This window comes from Sphaerodactylus townsendi, linkage group LG07 (genome assembly GCF_021028975.2).
Source record: "Sphaerodactylus townsendi isolate TG3544 linkage group LG07, MPM_Stown_v2.3, whole genome shotgun sequence".
Taxonomy (NCBI): Eukaryota; Metazoa; Chordata; class Lepidosauria; order Squamata; family Sphaerodactylidae; genus Sphaerodactylus; species Sphaerodactylus townsendi.
The window spans coordinates 19337260-19358363 of record NC_059431.1 but is presented as its reverse complement, the minus strand read 5'-3'; the positions used below and the strand labels follow the sequence as shown (position 1 = coordinate 19358363).

General features: G+C 41.6%; 1 protein-coding gene across 1 annotated transcript in view; it reads right to left on the bottom strand.

Moving 5' to 3' along the window:
- Positions 1 to 293: 293 nt before the first annotated feature.
- LOC125436955 (serine/threonine-protein kinase N2-like) overlaps positions 294 to 21104 on the bottom strand; it is an 80173-nt gene continuing 59362 nt past the window's right edge. Inside the window, 12 exon segments of the mRNA XM_048504338.1 lie at positions 294 to 497; positions 1345 to 1425; positions 3733 to 3840; positions 5229 to 5371; positions 8873 to 8949; positions 12653 to 12715; positions 13918 to 14094; positions 15561 to 15652; positions 16223 to 16286; positions 16371 to 16426; positions 16784 to 16910; positions 19118 to 19271. Of these exon segments, the coding sequence (XP_048360295.1) occupies positions 294 to 497; positions 1345 to 1425; positions 3733 to 3840; positions 5229 to 5371; positions 8873 to 8949; positions 12653 to 12715; positions 13918 to 14094; positions 15561 to 15652; positions 16223 to 16286; positions 16371 to 16426; positions 16784 to 16910; positions 19118 to 19271 (1346 nt within the window).

Below are 21104 nucleotides of genomic sequence, written 5' to 3'. Positions count from 1 at the left end.
TAAGGAAGGAGGAGAAAGGAGATTTGTTATTACTTTCTGTTTAAGTCAATGGATCTTGTTTTAAACCTATAGCAACATAATAATTCCTAAATATTTTAGTGGGGAGGGGTATATAGTAAAGGTTGGTAAATGATATAAATTATAAAATGTGGGTGGGATCGATGTTTATGACTTATGCTATATGACCTATCATCAACTGGTGGGAAATATATAATTTGCTTCTTATATACATATATTTGATATCTTTTATGTACATCTTTGAAACTTCAATAACATATTTTTTAAAAAAGAAATTAACACCAATCAGCAATGTAGTCAAAGTCTCTGAACATTTCCTGCTCTTCTTCTGAAAGTATCCGTGGCTTCAGGGGTGGAGTGAGAATAGGTGTTTCTGAGGTAAATTCCACATCAAAATTGCTGACATCTTCTCTTCCCTTTATGACTGGTACAAAAGGAGGCGTCACTTTCCTGGCAAGCAAGGCATTCCAATCTATCAACTGAAAACAGAGCACTAGTTAAGTTTCCCCACTTCTGACTGCTCCTGGATTACACAAATTTTCTAGCTTGCCAATTCTTTCAAGTTGAAGAAAAGTTCACTTACACATGCTTAACCAAAACACACCAACCTCTGCCTTTGCATGTCAACAGACTGATAGAAAATAACAAGCTTCTTTGTCCTCCTGGCAGCAGAGCAGCAGCAGGAGGAGGAAGTGGGGCGGGGAAAAGAGAATATTGGCTCTTCGAGGGTTTACAATGTCCACTTCTTTGGCAGCGTGTGGTCCAGGGAATTGCTTTGCTCATTCATTTGGGGTGGGGAATATTTTTGGAACGGTAATATGGATAAATATGAAGGTTAAAGGCTAAGCCAGCAATTTTAACTACCGTGTGTAGTTAAGAATAGCAGCCTTTTTGAGATCTGTGCCTTTAAGACTCACTTGGTGGACACAGTTAAGAGAACCAGGCCTGAAGAGTTCTCTATAGAAAAAAGTGCAGGCCCAGGAGAGTGCCGCTTTGCTTGTAAACAGGAAAACACAAGGAGGCCCCACTGCAAGCCAAGTGTGCCCTGAGGAGCCTCAAGGTAAGTGTTCTAGGCATAATGGGCCATTATGTACCAAATGACCATGATTCATTTAGCTAGCCCAGGGTGGAGTGAGAATTGGTGCTTCTGAGGTAAATTCATCATCAAAATTGCTGACATCTTCTCTTCCCTTCATTTCTGGCACAAAGGGAGGCTTCACTTTCTGGGCAAGTCATTCCATTCTATCAACTAAACACAGAGCACTCGTTAAGTTTCCTCACTTCTGACTGCTCCTGGATTTCACAAATTTTCTAGCTGTCACTCACCCGGAAAAAGTGATGCTTTTTGACATCTTCAGCATCTTCCTCACCAGCACCAAGACGTAGATCTGGGTTTCTCCTCAGAAGCTAAAAACAGTATCAAGAATTTGGAGTTGGTATACTTGAGAATTAAATCTCTGAAGACTTCCATGAACAAAATTTTAACACAGTTCACAGCAACAATTAAAAGTTAAAATCCTACAGTTGAATTCTAAAGATACTGAGAACACAGGAGATACACTGGCCAATTATGCACAGAGTATTTGGTGTGCAATGGGGGTTAATGTCCATTGCAGCAAGATTTCTTGAATGGACCTGTTTCCTGAAGCCCTGCTTTCACTTTCCATTCTTTCTGCAGCAAGTGAGACCACTTTTAGCATGACTTATAATTTGCTTCACCACCAGAGCAGGGAGATTACTACCAGATATAGTTAAGAATAGAAGCCTTTGAGATCTGTGCCTTTAAGACTCACTTGGTGGACACAGTTAAGAGAACCAGGTCTAAAGAGTTCTCTGTAAAAAAAGTGTAGGGCCAGGGAGTGCCTCTTTGCTTGTAAACAGAAAAATACAAGGAGACCCCCACTGCGAGCCAACTGCACCTTGAAGAGCCTCTCTTTTAAGAATAACAGCCTTTGAGATCTGTGCCTTTAAGACTCACTTGGTAGACACAGTTAAGAGAACCAGGGCTGAAGTATTCTCTGTTGAAAAAGTGGAGGGCTAGGAGAGTGCCTCTTTGCTTGTAAACAGAAAAATACAAGGAGACCCCCACTGCAAGCCAACTGCACCCTGAAGAGCCTCGAGGTAAGCGTTCTAGGCATAATGGGCCATTATATATTTAGCTGGCCATGTGATGGCTTTTAATTGGATAGTGACTAGATTGTTAAAACTTTTGTCAATAAAGGAAGTAAAAATATTCTTTCTTTATACTACTTAATTAACATTTTGAAAATTTAGTCAGCTATTGAGGAGTATATTACCTTTCTTTTTTTTTAATTTATTTATTGGTTTTCAAAAATTAAAATGCATAATGGTAAATTAACAAAAAGAAAAGTACAAATAGTGTTACATAATCAGAAGCTGTCCATAAGTTCTCCTTTTCTTCAATAAGGGAATTATACAATAAAGAAAAAGAAAGAAAGACACAGAGGCCTTTACTGTTACATGCTGTTATTTCACAACGTTACCACATTAGTGTTAATAATAAGAATTTTTTAAGAAAGAAAAAAAATGTACAGTTAAACAAGTCATTATTGCATATCTTCCCCACTAATACAATAGGGTGGAGATTCTTATGTAGCTACTAACCAGGTTAAAAACTTGTCTTGCTACAGAGTGTACTAATATTCCCCTCCCCTGCTTCTAATTACGCTCTGTAGTTAACCCCTCTCCAGGCCTCCCCGACAGCATTCCCGTATAAAATTAAAAGTATAAGCTCCCAAACTACTCATAATTGTATTTAAAACATTTTTAATTCTAATCTACTATATTATTACTAATTATCAAAGTTTAAAACCAGTTATTCATTTATTTATTTCAGACATTCTATTCTTGTTCTGAAATATCTGTTGCTTCACATCTGTAAAAAGAGAGAAGAGTTTGTTAGTATTTCAGTTTCATGTGTTTATATTGTATGAAAGTTTTATTAGTTCGTTTATAATAGTATATTTGTGTTATTCTATCAGTTTAAGATTAATCAGTTAATAATTCCATGTTTTGAAGTTAGTATTCTATCGGTTTAATTGTTTGGTTATGTTTCTCTGACAGATATCTAAACCAGAATGTCCATTTTTTGACGTATTCTTCAGAGTCTTTATTCTTTAATTGGTTTGATAGCCTGTCCATCGTTGCATAATATGACATTTTATCTTCCCATTCTTCTAACGTTGGTATATAATCCGTTTTCCAGTGTTTTGCCAAAGTAAGACGAGCTGCTACAGTCATGTATGTGAACACCTGTTTATGTTCTTTCAGTTTTTGTGTTTCCTCTAGTTCAGGGTCTAATAGGTAAGTTAAAGATGTCTTCTTAAATTGAATTTTTAGAATTTTTTCGATGCAATTATGCACCTTTACCCAGTACTTCTGTACCTCCTTACAAGACCACCACACATGAAAAAAGGTTCCAATCTCAGTTTTGCACTTCCAGCATAACGGTAAATACCCCTTTTGCATTTTTGTCAATTTTACGGGTGTTATGTACGTTCTATAAAACATTTTTAAACTGTTTTCCCATATATCTGTATTAGGTGTTAGCTTATAAATGTATACCTTTCTAAATGGTTAGCTAACGCTAAAGGAAAATGTATCTTTACTTGATGCTTAGCATTAAATGAATTTGAATCAGACATATATTAGGCACAATACAATATACATGTATGCATATTAGAATGGTCTTACCCCTTTCATTATGGAGATAGCTTCTGTAGACAGGAACTGAGGATATATTACTTTATAGTTTACAATATTTTCATGAACCTCCTCTTCGGTATCTCCAGTAAAAGGAGGCTGGGGGGTGGGGGATAATTCACAAATATAAAGTTACAGGAAACTGATTTTAATTATTCTATTTTAGTAAAAGAATCACTCAAATCTGAACAACCACAGAATTAAACTGAAGCAAACTTCTGCCTGCAAAGGAGGGAGGTTTGTTTTAATATATTCCATCCTCCTACTTCAAATCCCACAACACATACAGCTCTGTTGGGGGGAGGGGAGTGCAGTGAAAACCAGAGGCAATGTTGCAGAGCAGAAGATCCGTTCCCTTATTATGACATTCTGGAGAGAATCCATATTGTAAATAAGCAGGGGTTTGCCTCTTCCAACCATGCAAGTTCTTTTCCTCACTTTCATTAGACTAAGAATTCTTAAGACTTCCTAGAGCAGTGATGGCGAACCTATGGCACAGGTGCCAGAGGTGGCACTCAGAGCCCTCTCTGTGGGCACGCACAAACAGAGTCCCCCCCACACACACATCTAGGCTGGCCTGGGCCGCTGGGCTCGATTATTAGCATTAAACCTAAGACCTAGTTTTGGGGAAGCAGTGTAGGTAACCCTGTTAAGCGCTGTTAAACCCCACTGATTTTCATGCGAAGAACTAAAGCGGGATCCTTTACATGGGAGTAAGCTCGGTTGCTGGCAATTGGACTTGCTTCTGAGCATACCCTCCTAGGGCCGTGATTCACCCGTGGGAAGAGTTGCACTGTTGCTTCAACTACTGACTACCACCAAGCTTACGCATGCCTCGGAGTAACGCATGCCTCGGAGCCAACCATTTTTTCTAAACTAAAAGTTCAGTATTCAGGTTAAATTGCCTTGTTGTCACTTTGTGATAAATAAGTGGGTTTTGGGTTGCAATTTGGGCACTTGGTCTCGAAAAGGTTCGCCATCACTGTCCACTGTCCTTGTGGTAGAGCTGTAATTGAAATTTTATCTCATATTGTATTTATCTGTTATTTCTGTTCATTTGTAAGAGTTAAATATATACTGTTTTTATTGACCAGGTTTCCTTGCTGCTCACATGAGTTTCATCTGTTATCTTGGCTAGTAATGATGGTGTCTACAGTAAAGTTTATGTTTTGTGCCCTCAAAATTAGACGAGCATACGTTGAAAATCTCCCTGGGGTTACGTTTTAGTGGGGAAGTTGTTTATCAGTTTTGCCAACGTGCCTTGAAGCAAGCAGGTGCTCCTTTTTTTTTTAAAGACATTTTTAAAAATCTGTAGACTTGTTTCCTACCCATCACCAAAGTCCCTGGGTGAGCTAGTTATAAAAAAGAATATATTTTAAACGTTTTATTACATTTAGAGTTATTGTACAGACGTTTATTTTATAACCTAAACTGTGTAATGCCTAATAAAGGTGTGTATTTGTATTTGTCTATTTTATTACACTTACCTCACCAATGAGCATTTCATGGATGAAAACACCAAAACTCCACCAGTCCACAGCTCTGGTATAAGATGTTTCAGTCAACACTTCTGGAGCAAGATAGTATGGAGTGCCACAAAATGTACTTGTTCGATCACCAAACCCCATGCCTGAAACGTTATACAATTTCTGAAAACCGATTCCAATTACTTTGTATCTCTGTCTTAAATGGATGGGGTTTTTCTCCTTTGGAAGACCATGACCAATTAGTGATTGCGCTACTTTGAAATATACAGTGGTGTACCATGTAGATATAATTTTCTCTCTCTATCCCTAACTTCACATCATCTATGCAATCTTTTTTGAGACTGAGGTCTCTTTGGGCGAATTCCCACTTGAAAATTGCAAGCGGATCCAAACCTGTTCCTTGTGAATCCGTGTCCTCCTCATCGCAGTTTCTCCCTCCCCACCACAGTGAGCACACAGCAGACACTCCCGGGTGCAGGCATCGTTGCAATCCCCACAGCCATGTGATCGCGCTTCATTGCCCTAATCTGATTGGTCGGTATTCAGTTGGGCAGGACCTGTTAGCCACTTCAGAAACACTACCCATTTTTACCCATTGCTGGGGAGCGAGGCGCCTTTGAAAGCCCCGCAGAAGCCCGCAGCCAAGGCAACTGACCAAACGATGCGCATGCACAGCAACAGCGCCGGGAGCACTGATTGGCTGCGCGAAAATGCAACGTCACCAGCGGGAAGCGACTCGAGGTTCCAAACCTTGTTCCTCCCCTCGGAACAGCCGTTAACTGTAATACCGGGGCCCAAACCACTTGCATCCAGGTTCTGCCAGAATGTGGATTAACAGGGCGAACGAGCGTCAGAAACGGTTGCTGCCACAGAAGTCATGGGGAGGACGTCGATGAAACCGTGTTAGTAAGTGGCCCGAAACCGTGCTAAGGAGGCAGTGGGAATTCGCCCTTTTAGAATTTGAATGCAATGTGGTGGGCACAGCCCCCAAATGGCTACTTCAGGACCTGTAGCCAACCACAAATCGGCGGCCATTGCTTACTTTCAGTCACACGGTATATAGTGGTAGCAACTGCTGCCATACCAATGTTTTTAAAAGTCTACATAACCAATCTAATCTCCAGTGGCCAATCTGTGCTGGGCAAAAGCTTCACTCGGTCCTGCCCACCTACAAAAAATACTTGGTAGGCCTCAGGGAAGATTTCAGCAGGAGCCACGGCACCCATGGCCACCATGTTGGGCACCATAATCTTTGCCTACAGTGAAGTGGGGAATTTCTTCTTCATTCAAAGGAGGTCAGGTTCTAATTCATTTGTCAGTTGTTTACAACTGCCCCCCCTCCCTTAAAAAAAGAAAAGAACCTGACTTTCCTAGAGCACTTAACAAAAGTGTGCATGGTTTTTATTCAGCAATGTCAGGTGGGAAAAGAGCAAAACATTTAGTTCTGTCTCTAAACTAAGCAAGGTAAGCAACTTTCTACATTTCTACATGCTAATAATAGAACTTTTCCACCCAAGTTTGACATAGCTGAAGTATATATCCAAAGAAGGCAATTATTTTTTGAAGGTCAACAGGAAGTTGATTTTATAAGTGAGAAAATAAAAATATATTTAGTTTTGAAATTTTAGCTCTTCTATCAGAAAAAATAAAGTGTCATGTTTTATAGTGTACCATTGGTACTTTAGACAAATGAAAGTATGAAGGGCTCCTACAAGCAAAGTTTGAATGTTATCCCTTTAAAAATATGTATGGGTCTAATCCTTCCCAGACATATTAATTTCATTATTTAGGAGGTAGGTTTTAATTTTTTATTTTTATAAAACAACTTGTAGATACGTCCATGGAGAGAAACCAATTCCCAGGGTGGGGAACCAATCAGTAAGTGTTTGGGTGGAACTTGCTATGCAAAGGTGTGATTGAATTGCAGGTGGGGTTATCAGTCCATTTACATTTGTAGTCACATTTGAATTCCCTGCAGCAGCAGCAGTATTGATGAATGCAAGTCCTGTGTCTGGGTGGAGTCCATTGTCCATGAATTTAGCATGTCCTTGGCCTTTGATTCTGGTGTTTTTAAGTATTGATAGCCAAGCAAGTTCCACCCAAAACACTTACTGATTGGTTCCCTACCCTGGGACATGGACAATATGTACCCCACTAAACATTCAATAATCACTAGACACAGTGTGTAACAGACTTCTCTCTGTGATACACCTCTGAAGATGCCAGCCACAGATGCAGGCGAAATGTTACGAACAAATTCTACCAGACCACGGCCACACAGCCCGGAAAACCCACAACAACCAGCTGAATCTGGCTGTGAAAGCCTTTGACAATACTTTCAATGTTTTGGTCTCAGCTGTTGGAACTAGGAACCCTTATAGAAAATGTACTTTATCTCCCCTCCCCTCCCCTTCCCTCCCTTGCATGCCACCCCTCCCTTCCCTTCCCCTCCCTCCGCTAGGGTGGGTGGGCCATGTCCAGATGCCGGACCCCCTCCCCTTCCCTCCCTTGCATGCCATCCCTCCCTCCCTCCCCTCCCTTGCATGCCACCCCTCCCTTCCCTTCCCCTCCCTCTGCTAGGGTGGGTGGGCCATGTCCAGATGCCGGCCCCCTCCCCTCCCTTGCATGCCATCCCTCCCTCACTCCCTCCCTTGCATGCCACCCCTCTCTTCCCTTCCCCTCCCTCCGCTAGGGTGGGTGGGCCATGTCCAGATGCCGGGCCCCCTCCCTTCCCCTCCCTTGCATGCCATCCCTCCCCCTCCTTCCACCAGGGTTATTTTTTGTTATTTTTCTTTGTGTCCTTTATGACGTAAAGCTGTTTAAGTACTAATAAAAATTGTAACTCAGATTGAGAAGTGATCCTAAAATAACCAGTGCAGAAACCAAAAGCAAGTCTTCTAAAAACAGCAATGAAATAAAAAGAATGACAACTTTCAAAAAGAAAGAAGACTCTGGAAAACTAAGGGTTGGATGAACTTCTGTGAGAAGGGATTTTCAGAGCCTGGGTGCTACCACTGAGAAAGTCTCTCTGATGCCAGATTCTAGAATTGTAAATACACAAAGTAGGGTTCTGATGAAGATCTTAACTGGTAGACAAATTTATACGGGAAGGAAAACCAGTACTCGTATCCACAAATGAGTTGGTAGCGAGTGGAGGCCTTTTAAAACTGGGGAGATGCCTAGATGGACTTTCCAGTCAATTCAAAAGCATTCCCTAATCAATGTTCAGTAGTACCTTAACGGAACAGGCTGTCCCTCACCCACTTTCTATTCAATAGGCCAGGGTATGTGTACATTTTGTACTCTGATGCCTACAAAATGTAGCAAAGTTGAGACCACCTGAGAAGCCACCATTTCCTGCCTCTCCCACAGGAGGTGAAAGTAGTAGCCAGAGGGAAGTGGGTTTGGGATTCCCCTCCACTCTTTGTAATGTCAACTGGGAATCTGGCAAGGCATTGCTTCCTATTAAAGCTTAATGAGGCACTTCCAGTGTGAACAGAGGAGAGATGGCTATAATGTCCATTCATGGCAACACGCTTCATGCTAGGGGAAGAGGTGACGCTTGGCATTTGAATAGTAGTTTGCAGTGTTTGACACTGTCAGAAAAGCCTGTCATTTTGAAGCATATTTTTTGAATGGCTTACCTTCCTTACAAAGGCCGAAGTCAGCTATTTTCAAAAACCCCTCCGCATCCAGCAAAAAGTTATTCAGTTTCAAATCTCTACAAATACAAAGACGGTCAAGTCAAATTATGGCTACAATCAGATCCAAAGTATTATTATTATTATTATTATTATTATTATTATTATTATTATTATTATTATTATTATTATTGATACAAAACAGTTATACACAGCAAACAAGATCAATATGCTGGATTTTGTATTACATCACACGTCGGACACTTCCCAAGCATCTAGGACTATGTGATGTATCGACGAATAATGTGTGCAGAGCCGAGTAGGGTGGCCTTTTGCAGCTGACATATGGTGATTTTGTCAGCGCCAATTGTTTTTAAGTGCCGTTCAAGATCTTTAGGCACTGCACCCAGTGTGCCGATCACCACTGGGACCACCTTTACTGGTTTGTGCCAGAGTCTTTGCAGTTCAATCCTTAAATCCTCATATCGGTGTAAGAAGTTTTTCCAGTTGCTTCTCATCAATCCTGCTGTCACCAGGAATGTAACATCAACTATCCACTTTTCTTTTCTTTTTTTCCACAATGTCGTGAGGTCAGGGAGTATTGTGTTCCAAAACTTTGTCAGTCTGAATTCGGAGTCCCAGAGTAGTTTTACGTGTTCATTTTCAGTGACCTTTTCAGGTTTGTGATTCCACCAGTTCTTTGTCACAGGCAGATGGTAGTTGTGGCACAAGTTCCAGTGAATCATCTGAGCAACAGTATTATGCCTCTGCTTGTAGTCCGTCTGGCGCCGATCTTCTTTGCAGCAGCTAAGTATGTGATCTATTGTTTCGGTTTTGCTTCCTTGCAGAGTCTGCACTTGGGATCTGTAGTTGACTTTTCAATTCTGGCTTTGATGGCGCTTTTGTTCAATTCGCTTGTTCTTGGGCTGCAAGAATCAAGCTCTCAGTCTCCTTTTTTCAAAGTTCCATTTTGTGAGCCACAACCAGGTTTTTTCCTTGTCACTTCTGTCCTCACTCTTTTCTAGCACCTGTCCATGGAGAGCATTCTTCTGCCAGTCTTCTCTTCTCCTCTGCAGTGTATTTTTACCGTCTTCACTCTCTGTCAATTGCCCTTTGCGCAGTTTTCCGCTGGTGACTTCCATCAATGTTGGTTCTTCACTGTTTTTTCACATAATCTGCCAGTGCATGTTCTCTTCTTCCACCGTTTGTTTCACTTGCAGAAGCCCTCTACCTCCTGATTTTCTGGGTAGGTAAAGTCTGTCAACATCACTACCGGGTGTAATGAGTAGTGGATTGTCATCAGTTTTTCTTGTTTTTTCTGTCCAGATCATCCAGCTCTGCTTGCGTGCCCAGTTCACAATTCCAGCAGTGTATCTGATGACGGGTATGGCTCAGGTGTTGATAGTATTCCCGCCCTTTAATTTGCTCTTCAAAATTTTTCTGACCCTTTGGACATATTCTCTGCTGACCACATTTTTTCACACGTCCATGCTTGCTATTGTCCAGCTGTAGTATTCCCAGGTATTTATAGGATTCAGGTTGATTGCACTTTATGGTTTTCCATTAGGCATCTCTATGCCCTTACTGTCAGTAATTTTCCTTTCTTCAATGCCACTGTGGCGCATTTGTCCAAGCTTCGAACTCCATACTAATGTCATTGCTGAAGATTCTGACTGTGTTGGTCAGTGACTGAATTTCAGTTTCTGATTTTCCATAAAGCTTTAGATCATCCATGTACAGCAAGTGGGAAATTTTTTGGTGAATTTCTTGCAGTTTGATAGCCCAGGTTTGTTTTTTGTAGAATTGTTGACAGTGGGATCATTGCAATGATGAACAACAATGGTGACAGTGAGTCACCCTGGAAAATTCCTCTCTTTGATGTTGACAGTTCCTCAGAAGCTTTGGTTTGCCCACAAACAACTCAGTTTTCCAGTGTTTCATTTGCATTTTGAGTAAACTTTGCTAATATTTTCACAAACCCCAATGACATCCAGACATTTGATGATCCAACTGTGTGGCAGTGAGTCGAATGCTTTTTTGTAATTATTATTTTTTGTAATTATTATTATTATTATTATTATTATTATTATTATTATTATTATTATTATTATTATTATTATTATTATTATTTTAATTAATTAATTAATTAATTAATTGTTTATTGTTCATTATTAATTAATTAATTAATTAATTAATTAATTAATTAATTAATTAATTAATTAATTAAACTTGCTATACCGCCCTATCCCCGAAGGGCTCAGGGCGGTGAACAACACAAAATCATACAAAACATAAAAATCTTAAAACAGGTACATTCTAAAATAGGGCCCACGAGACCCATATACCACCCTCTTCCACAAAATGAGGAGGGGTCCCAGTGATGTTAGGGGACCCTACTAGCAAGGGGGGGGAGGGCGGGGCATTATCGGCGGCTGGGCTCTCCAAAGGCCCGGTGGAATAATTCAGTTTTACAGGCCCTGCGGAACTCTCCAAGGTCCCGCAGGGCCCGAATAGCTGATGGTAATGTCTTCCAAGCCGGTGCCAGGGCTGTAAAGGCCCTGGCCCGTGTGGAGGCCAGCCGCGTCATCGAGGGGCCAGGGATCTCCAGTAGATTCGCCTCTGCTGATCGCAGAGTACTCACTACAACCATTTACAAACACTTAATCTATTTCTTTTTCAAAATAAAAAAAATATTTGAAAATAGTTGGTTTGTGCAAATATTTTATGGCAAAACCTTCTGTCAGCAAACAAAATTAACGTTTTTATTAATCTGAAAAGAAAATGCAAAGTGGGATATACCCCTAAACTGGATCTCAAGCTGTGCCTTATTCAGAAAAAAATTATGTTTAGGATATACTTGACACCACAGCACATTTTTAGTAAAGAACTAAGTGTCTAACTAGTGGTGCTGTAACTTACAAGACATGTCTCTTAAATATAAGCTTTGGGCCTGTCTAGTTATTTTGACTTTTGGGGTGGAAGTAATCACTTGTATCAATTGTGTATTAGAATATGTACAACGCATTTGCCTGACTCCTGGAGGCTAACTGATGGTTGGTGAAAATGGACCCCCTGTTCTCCACTGTTGCTAAGACATATTAAAACACTGAAGAGGTAGGCACCCATCTCTTGTAATCCAAAGGACTGAGGACCTCCTCCTCCTCCTCCTCCTCCTCCTCCTCCTCCTCCTCCTCCTCCTTCTCCTTCTCCTTCTCCTTCTCCTTCTTCTTCTTCTTCTTCTTCTTCTTTTCTTTTCTTCTTTTCTTATTCTATTTTTATTCTTATTCTTATTCTTATTCTTATTCTTATTCTTATTCTTATTCTTATTCTTATTCTTATTCTTATTCTTATTATTATTATTATTATTATTATTATTATTATTATTTATTGGGTTTATAGACTGCTCTCCCCCAGAGGGCTCAGGGCGGTGTACAGAACAGATAGAGCACAATCAATTTAAAATACAATAAATATGAATTAAGATGGCTCTAATAAAAATAAACCCTACCCCATTAAAATGCAGCTTATAACATTAATATTAATGTTAGCTCAACATCCTTATCAACATTTGAAGTTACGGCATATAGACAACAATTGTGCATGCAAATATTTTTAGATATACCCAAACCTTTTACAGATGCTAATCTGTAGACTTGCTACCATTCTTGTTATATTTTCTATTTCTTTTCTTTTTAGTTGCAATAATTTTTAAAAATTAAAATAAAAGGATGCATAAAGCACAGGCAACAGACAGAAATCCATGTTATAAATTAATGTACATACCTATGAGCTATTTTGTTTTCGTGTAAATATTGTAGGCCGAGAGTGACGCAGGCGGCATAAAATCTGTTTAAAGATAGTAAAATGTGTCAGTTCTCATCTTCCTTTATACTTTTACGAAAGGATAACTGTTGAAAATCAAGATGAATACAATCTTGCATATTTTAAAGAGCCAAAGCTCAACATCACAGAAATAACCCTGAGCGTTAATTCAGAAAGTGGATTTACAACGCTATAATCAGAACTATACGATGCATCTGAAGGTATTCTGCTCATAAAGGAATCTTCTGTTCATGGTTACAGCCCTTTTCATTCATAGAAGATTTTTTGGAGAGTGCAAGGGCTCCTGTGAATACAATTCTACAAAACTGGAACCCCCAGCATCTAGATACACACCTGACAGCTACCAATGCATAGATGTGCTGACCCAATCAGAGCATGTGCCTCAGTCTGGTAGGGTGTGCTTTCCAGTGACTATCAAACTGGAAATCTCATTACAGTATACAGGAAAGTCCAGACTTAGGTCTGGGTCACAGTGCTCCAAATTAATCAGAAAGGTGCCCAGATTTTTCCCAAACACCTCTTGGCTCACTGGCGTAATGCCCATTGGGCAAGGTGGGCAGCTGCCCAGGGCATCACCTTATGGGGGGGCCAAAGTTATGGACCCTCAAAACTGTAGCCCCCATCTCCTATTAGCTCCCTTTGGAAACAATGGGGGATAGGGCACCCCTTTTGGGAGTCCCTAACTTTGGACTCCTTGAACCAAATCTCACCAAACTTGGGGAGTAGCATAAGGACAGTCTCCTGATGATATGCTGAACTTTTGGTGCTGATATGTCTAACAATGCACCCCCTGCAGGCACCAATGTCCTGGTGCAAAAAAAAATTTGGTCGTGGTGGAGTGGCCGCCCATGGGGGGGGGGGGCATCCAACTCAGGTTTTGCCCAGGGCTACAGTTTGCCCAGGGCTGCCTCGTTACGCCCCTGTCTTGGCTTGACCAAAATTCTCCATCTCTATTGAAATCTCACAAGTTTAAGAAAACAACTGTACAAAACTGCTGTTTTCCAAATGAAGTTGGCCAACATTCTGTTGGCAATGCCACAATTTTGAATGCTACACCCCTGCAACAATTAGGCCTCACCATATGTGCTCCTGAGTCTGCCCCATCTGCGAGAATCCATTACTTCTTCCTTAACAATGTTCAGGCTAATCAGGGTTTCCCTTAAACCAGATTCTGAAATCTTTTTGGCCAAAGGAAAAAAACTTACACGGCTCTTGGCTCCGAAAAGACTTCAGCCTGAAGATGTATCTCAAGGTTTCCACCTGCGGCATATTCCATGGCGAAACACACATGCTCGTCGGTTTGATAAGATGCAAAAAAACTGACCAGAAACGGATGTTTTTGGCGGTTGACAATTTCAAAAATTCGCTTCTCGCACATAACACTGGAAAAAGAAATTAAATTAAATTAATTAAAAAGAGTTATAACACTGCCTAAACTATAGCCACCCCAAATACAGCAGGTTCCACAGAGCTTTCAAACGAATTTGCAGAAGAATTTACCAATGTGTTCGTAAAAAGTTACATGACTACCTCACAAAACCTTCCCAAAACTAATCTGTAACCTGGTCCTGTATATGTTACATACATCACATTGTTTTCTATTGAAGCTAGTCATCGTGTATCTTGCCAATATCCAGATGGGATTTAGACTACAGAGATTAGTCCCCTTGAAGAAAATGGCTGATTTGGAATTAGACTCCGCTGAGATACCTCCTCTTTCTAAACTCCTCCCTCTCCAAGTTCCACCCACAAACCTCTAGGATGCATAATCTTTTGGCACTCAGATGTTATGGACATACTAATCAGCCCCTTCCAGCATGGCCAATTGGCCATGCTGGCAGGGGCTGATGGGAATTGTAGTCCATAACATCTGGAGTGCCAAAGGTTCGCCACCACTGCTCTAGGAGTTGCCAGCCTAGAGTTGGCAACCCCAATGTGAGTGTTATATTTAGACATGCTTAGTGGCAACATTTTAAAAACTGTTTCTATACTGCAGGATTTCCTTCCCCATCCCATCAAGTATGCGGAGTGTTAGTATAGGAGTCCATGACACCACTCCAGTGGAAGATGATAAACCTGCTTCTTAAAAAATGTTGCCCTTTTCCAACATGGTGATTCCTCTTCTTAACTGTAACCTTTAAATACGATTCAGCACTCTTCAGCTTAAGCTGTTTCTTATTACTCTGATTTGAAAAGCTTTAAGAAATTGCAGTTTTTCCCCATTACATACAAGGATTCTTAATAAGTTGAAGATGCCAGCCACAGATGCAGGCGAAACGTCAGAAGAGAATGCTGCTAGAACACGGCCATACAGCCTGGAAACCAGACAGCACCCAAGTCATTCCGGCCGTGAAAGCCTTCGACAATACATTCTTAATAAGCATTGTACCAGAACAGCAGCCACATCCATGCTTACTACAGCACGCTGATTTTGAAACTGTGGGAAATTTTGCAATACAGGACGTTTTCCCACTTACCTTCTGCTGCGCGCAAGCAGCGCGGGGTCCCCCAGCACTCCCCACTACAGGGCCAGCGACAACGCAGCCACCCCGACGTAGCTGCTGTCGCGCCACCCCAGCGCGCGTCATTCCTGGTGCTCTTAAAAACGGCGCCTTTTGATGTCGTGTGGAAGCCCGGGCGAAAGCCAGAAATGACGCGCGCTGAGAGTAGCGCGCAGCAAAACGGGGGCGAGGTAAGTGGGAAAACGCCCACAATGTTATCTGCTGCTCTGAGAGGAAAACATCACGCCGGATGCTTACAAGTCACCGGCTCTCCCTAAAGCAGTGTTTTGTACCCTGGTTCTTAAGAACTAAGACATTTCAAGAGTATTTCTTTCCTTCATACTGACCAGTCTACTGCAGGAAGATCAAGGATGTCCTGTTTCTTCAGGGCTTTGATGGCGAATATTTGAGTTGTCTTTTTGTGTTCTGCCAACACAACCTGAAACAAAAAGCAATATTTGGTGAGCACACTTTCCACTACGCTGATAGACAAAATTCTATTGTTCTGTGAACACTCCTCGTCCCCACAAAAAAGTTGATTTTAAAATTGTTTTAGACTGATCAGCATGCTAACTGAGCATACACAAATTGTTTATCTTACAAAATCAGGGTTCCTATATACAGCATGCAGCTGAAAAGAGGAGAAGTTTAAGAAGAAGAAGAAGAAGAGTTTGGATTTATATCCCCCCTTTCTCTCCTGTAGGAGACTCAAAGGGGCTTCCAATCTCCTTGCCCTTCCCCTCTCACAACAAACACCCTGTGAGGTAGGTGGGGCTGAGAGAGCTCCGAGAAGCTGTGACTAGCCCAAGGTCGCTCAGCTGGCGTGTGTGGGAGTGCACAGGCTAATCTGAATTCCCCAGATAAGCCTCCACAGCTCAGGCGGCAGAGCTGGGAATCAAACCCGGTTCCTCCAGATTAGATACACAAGCTCTTAACCTCCTACGCCACTGCTGCTCCTTAAGACCAGGAAATACAAAAATGTGGACAAAACTAATCTTGTCCAACATACTTTTCCGAAGTTTCCTCTTCCTAGAACACTGAAAATCCTCAAGTCCTGTACGCTCATTTGTGTTCTGAAATATAGTAATTTTTAAAAGTGAGTACAAATTTCTGTTCAGTATGAAGCTAGGAATATACAGAGTCAAATGACAACTTACCTCCTAACTTCAGGTTGATTATTTCTATCAACCCCCGAATCAATGATTTCTGCATCCTGTGAAATGGGCAGAAGAAGAAAAATCTGAATATTTAAAAAAGTGAAAGTTGCTAGAAATGGGAAAGTGCAGTCTATCTGAAAGAATGACGCTACAGCAATCGGTTTTTAATTTGGGATTATGGGATTCAGGATCTCAGCTTGATGGACTTGCAAACTTTTTTTAATGACCACCCTCATAATAAAGTAATTGAACATAATAAACATAATAAAGTAATTTAAGGCCTTACGCATAATAAAGTAATTTAAGGCCTTACGCGGCCTGGGACCATCGTATCTTCGAGACCGCATCACCCCCATAATGCCCCTCGCACGCCTTCGGATCAGCTGGAGGCCAATCTACTGGTGGTCCCTCGCCTCGGCAATACGGGCCGTTATCTCCACACGGGCTGTTTTTACGGCTTTGGCCCCGGCCTGGTGGAACACTCTTCCTCCACCTGTCCGGGCACCCCCCTGGCGGACCTCGGCGAAGTTCCGGCAGGGCCTGTAAGACGGAGCTGTTCCGCCGGGCCTTTGAGAGGTACCGCCGCTGATGCCCTTCCTCGCCCTGACACCTGGGCCAACTGTCATCTTAGACTCGCCACTCCTCCCTTTTGGAAGGGGGAGGGAATTTTTAGATTGGAACATTAGACGCTGAACGCCATCTATTTACTGTAATTTATTATATTTATCAGAAATGTTTTTATGGTTGCCGCTGCTTTTAAATGTTTTAACTGTTTATATTGTCTTCTCTTATGTTGTACACCGCCCAGAGCCCTTCGGGGATGGGGCGGTATAGAAGCTCAATAAATAAATAAAATAAATAAATAAACAGGCTGTGAAATGGTTTAAAAGCTGCCTCTTCCACACTGGGACTCTTTTCTCATCACAGGTATGTGCTTCTAGGGAGATCCATGTTACAACAGAGATAAGGAAAGTGAAGGGACAGAATTTCTCCCCATTGCCAGCCAAAAGTTTTGGAATGCTCTGCCTCAGGAGGAAGACCGGGCTGTGGGAAGCTTTCTTGTTTTGGGAGGCTTTTCAGAAGATACAAGCATTGTGGATACTTATGTCTTCATGAGTGGTTATCTACTATTATCTGCCTTATTAGATGCTAACAGTTTTTATGGTTGCGTGAATTAAAATTACAATTTAAAGGAACAATATACACAGCCAGATATTAGCAGCTGCTTTAGACCAAATCAGATCACTGATCACCCAGCTGATTATATAGTGACTGGCAGAAGTTCTCTGGGATCTCAGGAAGAATATGAAGTTCTCCCAACAGCTAAACAAAACACACTATGGTCAGAACTAATGAATATCAATTCTTAGACTATGGTTGGGTGAAAATATTCAGGACATTAAAGGCAGAGATCCTAATATCCATCCACCAGGCTCTATACAATGGCTTCAACTTTTATTTCTTGGTAACTGTTTCTCATGCTCTATCACAACAGGCTCTGGAAATGCAGAGGAACTGCAAACAGTACGAAACACGACACAGAGCTAAAGTAGATCTCCTATTTGAAGAAAAGCAGCCAATAAGTTCCCTGAGTATAAAACTTCCAACAGGTATTTGGATTTTGGCTTAGTAGTCTATTTTTTAAGATATCAAGTGCTTTTTTGGTATAATCATTTGAAGCAGAGAGATCTGCATGCAGAAAGTGTTGAAGGGGATTTCCTCACTGGCGATTTATCCCAGGATAGTCACTCGAAATATCAAGGTTTCCTTGTGAGTTCCCCACTTCCAAACCTTGGAACACAGATCAATCCCATTTCTGGTGCTCCGCCCCCCTGCATTCCAGGGGAAGTTTTTTTAAAAAAATGATTAATGCTGGCTGAAATCTATACAACTGCTAAGGTCCACTGAAATCCACAACTTTTCTATACCTTTCCGACGATCCCACACATGTGCTTTATAGAAGACAGATATTATCTACAAGGGAATCCCTAACTATCACTTGAAGAAAGCATGTCAAAATAGTTGGCTGGAATATGAACAACTTCCACCCTTTTTACATTTGATCTTTCTGATAAAAAAGAGATCAAATAGCCTTAACTCAAATTACGAATTTTTGTAAAAAAAAAAAATCTGTCATATTTAACCTTGGAACAATTTCTAGGTACTGACCATGTTTTTGCTGTCTTACAAAATCCAGCAGAAAGATTAAGAAGATAGAATTTTAAACATTCTGACTTAAAGCATAGCTTGATATGAAACTTTACTTCAACTTTACTTGATCCTTATCAGTCGCATTATTCCAGGTATATTTCATACATTTTCATTAATGGAAATGCTTTCACTCATGAAGGAAATGTTTTCTATCACCATGAATGTGAGCACATTCCGTTCATTAAAAACTAGTAATACTATTGGCTTTTCACATGCACTATGGACACATCGCAAGCGTTTCCTAAGTGTAAAGTGATGATCTGTATTTTGCCGCACTTTCACTTTTCTTGAAATTGGAACTAAATTTTCCCCCCAAACATGTCAGCCTTTTAAGTTTAACAAAGAACATGTGTTGTAAAAGATGAAGCAACTTTCCCATAGGCTGTTTTGAATTCATTCAGCCTTGAACCAGTAAGAGATGGAGCGAAATCAAAACACATGAGGAGAGGAAGAAGTGTATGAATGGAAGTCTAATTCATGTTACACTCCATAGTTTAGAACTACATATAAACTTTTTATTGCACACAAAAAGCAACCTATTGAACTGGCAATCATAGGAAACAAAAAAGAAGGTTCTTACTCTATCTAGTTCCAGTGTAAACTTCTCATCCCATGACTGATTGGAAATAGGCTTCCAGCTAGTTTGACCAACCAAAGAATGATCCAGTTTCAGAACAGCACAGACTTCATCTGTAAATAAATCCACAAATTCTGCTTTAAGGGGATTTTCCAGACACAAAACAGCTGAGTGTTAGAACTTCTTGCAAAAACACTGGCAAGGATCAATTATGCAATTGGAATAGAAAAAAAGAATTGGAATCAAGGATTTTTAACCACTGTTAAATGTAAAGCTTATTTAAAATCATTACAGTTCTCCAAGCCCTACTATTGTCCTATAGAAAACTTATACATCACTCTCATTGCAATTTATATACACAGTTAACCTAACATCACGAGCAGCCTCTCTGATGAGCTACCATTACTGATGATGACTAATTCTGGGATGTGAGAGGTACCTTAGGAAACAAAGTCCACCATTTCAGAATACCCAGGCTGAACTTCTGTTTGATTTTTGAGTCAAGCCTTCCCCACTGCCTCTGGCTGTTTCTGCACGGGTGGAATACAGCGCCCCAGGGACGGCAAAAACGCTGTCCCTGGAAAGAAGTTCACGCAGCAGCGCTGTGCTCGTGCTGCCCAAGCAGCGCTGAAACAGCACTTTTGAACCTCGCTCCACAAGCGAGGTTTTTCAAAAATGGCACCTTTTCCCTTCCGCCTTCCCCAGCCGGCTTACCTGCTCCTGCTGGCTGCCATTGCGTTGTGGAGACCAGGGGACACGCCCCCCTGGAATCCGTCTCCAGAACCGTAGCTCTGGCCAGGGGGACATATCCCATGGCCTCCACAATGCGACGGCAGCCAGCAGGAGAAGGTAAACCGGCTGGGGAAGGTGCAACCTGTGCGAACGGTCCATCTGTGCCAATGGATGCACCACCGCTTGCTGGCCGTGCGGAAATGGCCTAAGTCACAACTGCTCCTTTCCCATTTAAACTTAAATGGAAGGAGGGAATGGTTGGCACCGGTGTTCCATTATACTGCATCATGTTATCACACCAGCATCTCTGGAGAAATGTAATTTCCTAGGGTTCCCCAGCAATATTGCAATTCAGAACAAAACGAATGCTCTGAAACCAGAACTGCAATCCCAAGAACTTCATTAGGATTCTGGGTAGACCTACTTAGGATAGCACTGCAGGTCTCCTTGCGATAAGATCACATTATTGATGCTGCAACCAGCAGGTGATTTTTGTACAAAGGATACCTTTCTTAGTCACCCTCAGTCCTGCCATTGTCTCGATTAGTCAATGAGAGTCCGATGGCAAACAAACTTTGGAGAGGATTCAGAGATAATACAATTTATTTTCTAATGTCTTTCTTTAGTTTGTTTCAGCCAAACCCATTCCAAATTTAGATGAGGGCCTTGGGCTTACTAATCACTAGTCACCCCATCACTAGTTGCCATAACATCTATGACACCTCAAGCCCTTTTGTAAGACTGAAACCTCTTACTAATGCTTCCAACAGCACTGTTCATGCTGCTCAGTAGCATGCACTCAGTAGCGTGCATCCGGGGGAAGTATTGCATCCCCTAAACTGCACCCATCTTGCCTGCTGCTCTGAGTAGGAAGGACCAGGTGAGAGGTGGGCGTGCAGGGTGGGTGAGTGGCAGACCAGCGGGCAGGCCAGCCAAATGGCAAGCTAGTGGGACAGGCAAGCAGGCTGGTTTGGCATGCAGGACGGTGAGCGATGTGGCGGCCTGTTTCTTTCTGCTTTTGTCCCTCCCCCATCAGGCTCTGCTTGCTCCTGGGCGGGCTGCTGCTAGGCCAAACAGGAGGGAGTCAGTTGTTCCTGGGGGACTGGCCAAATATGCCCCCCATGTGACTCTGGAAAGTGACGCTTGGGTTGTATGCCCCCCCCCCCCCCAGATACGCCACAAAAGCTGCTACTGCTGCAGAATAGTCCCATGTA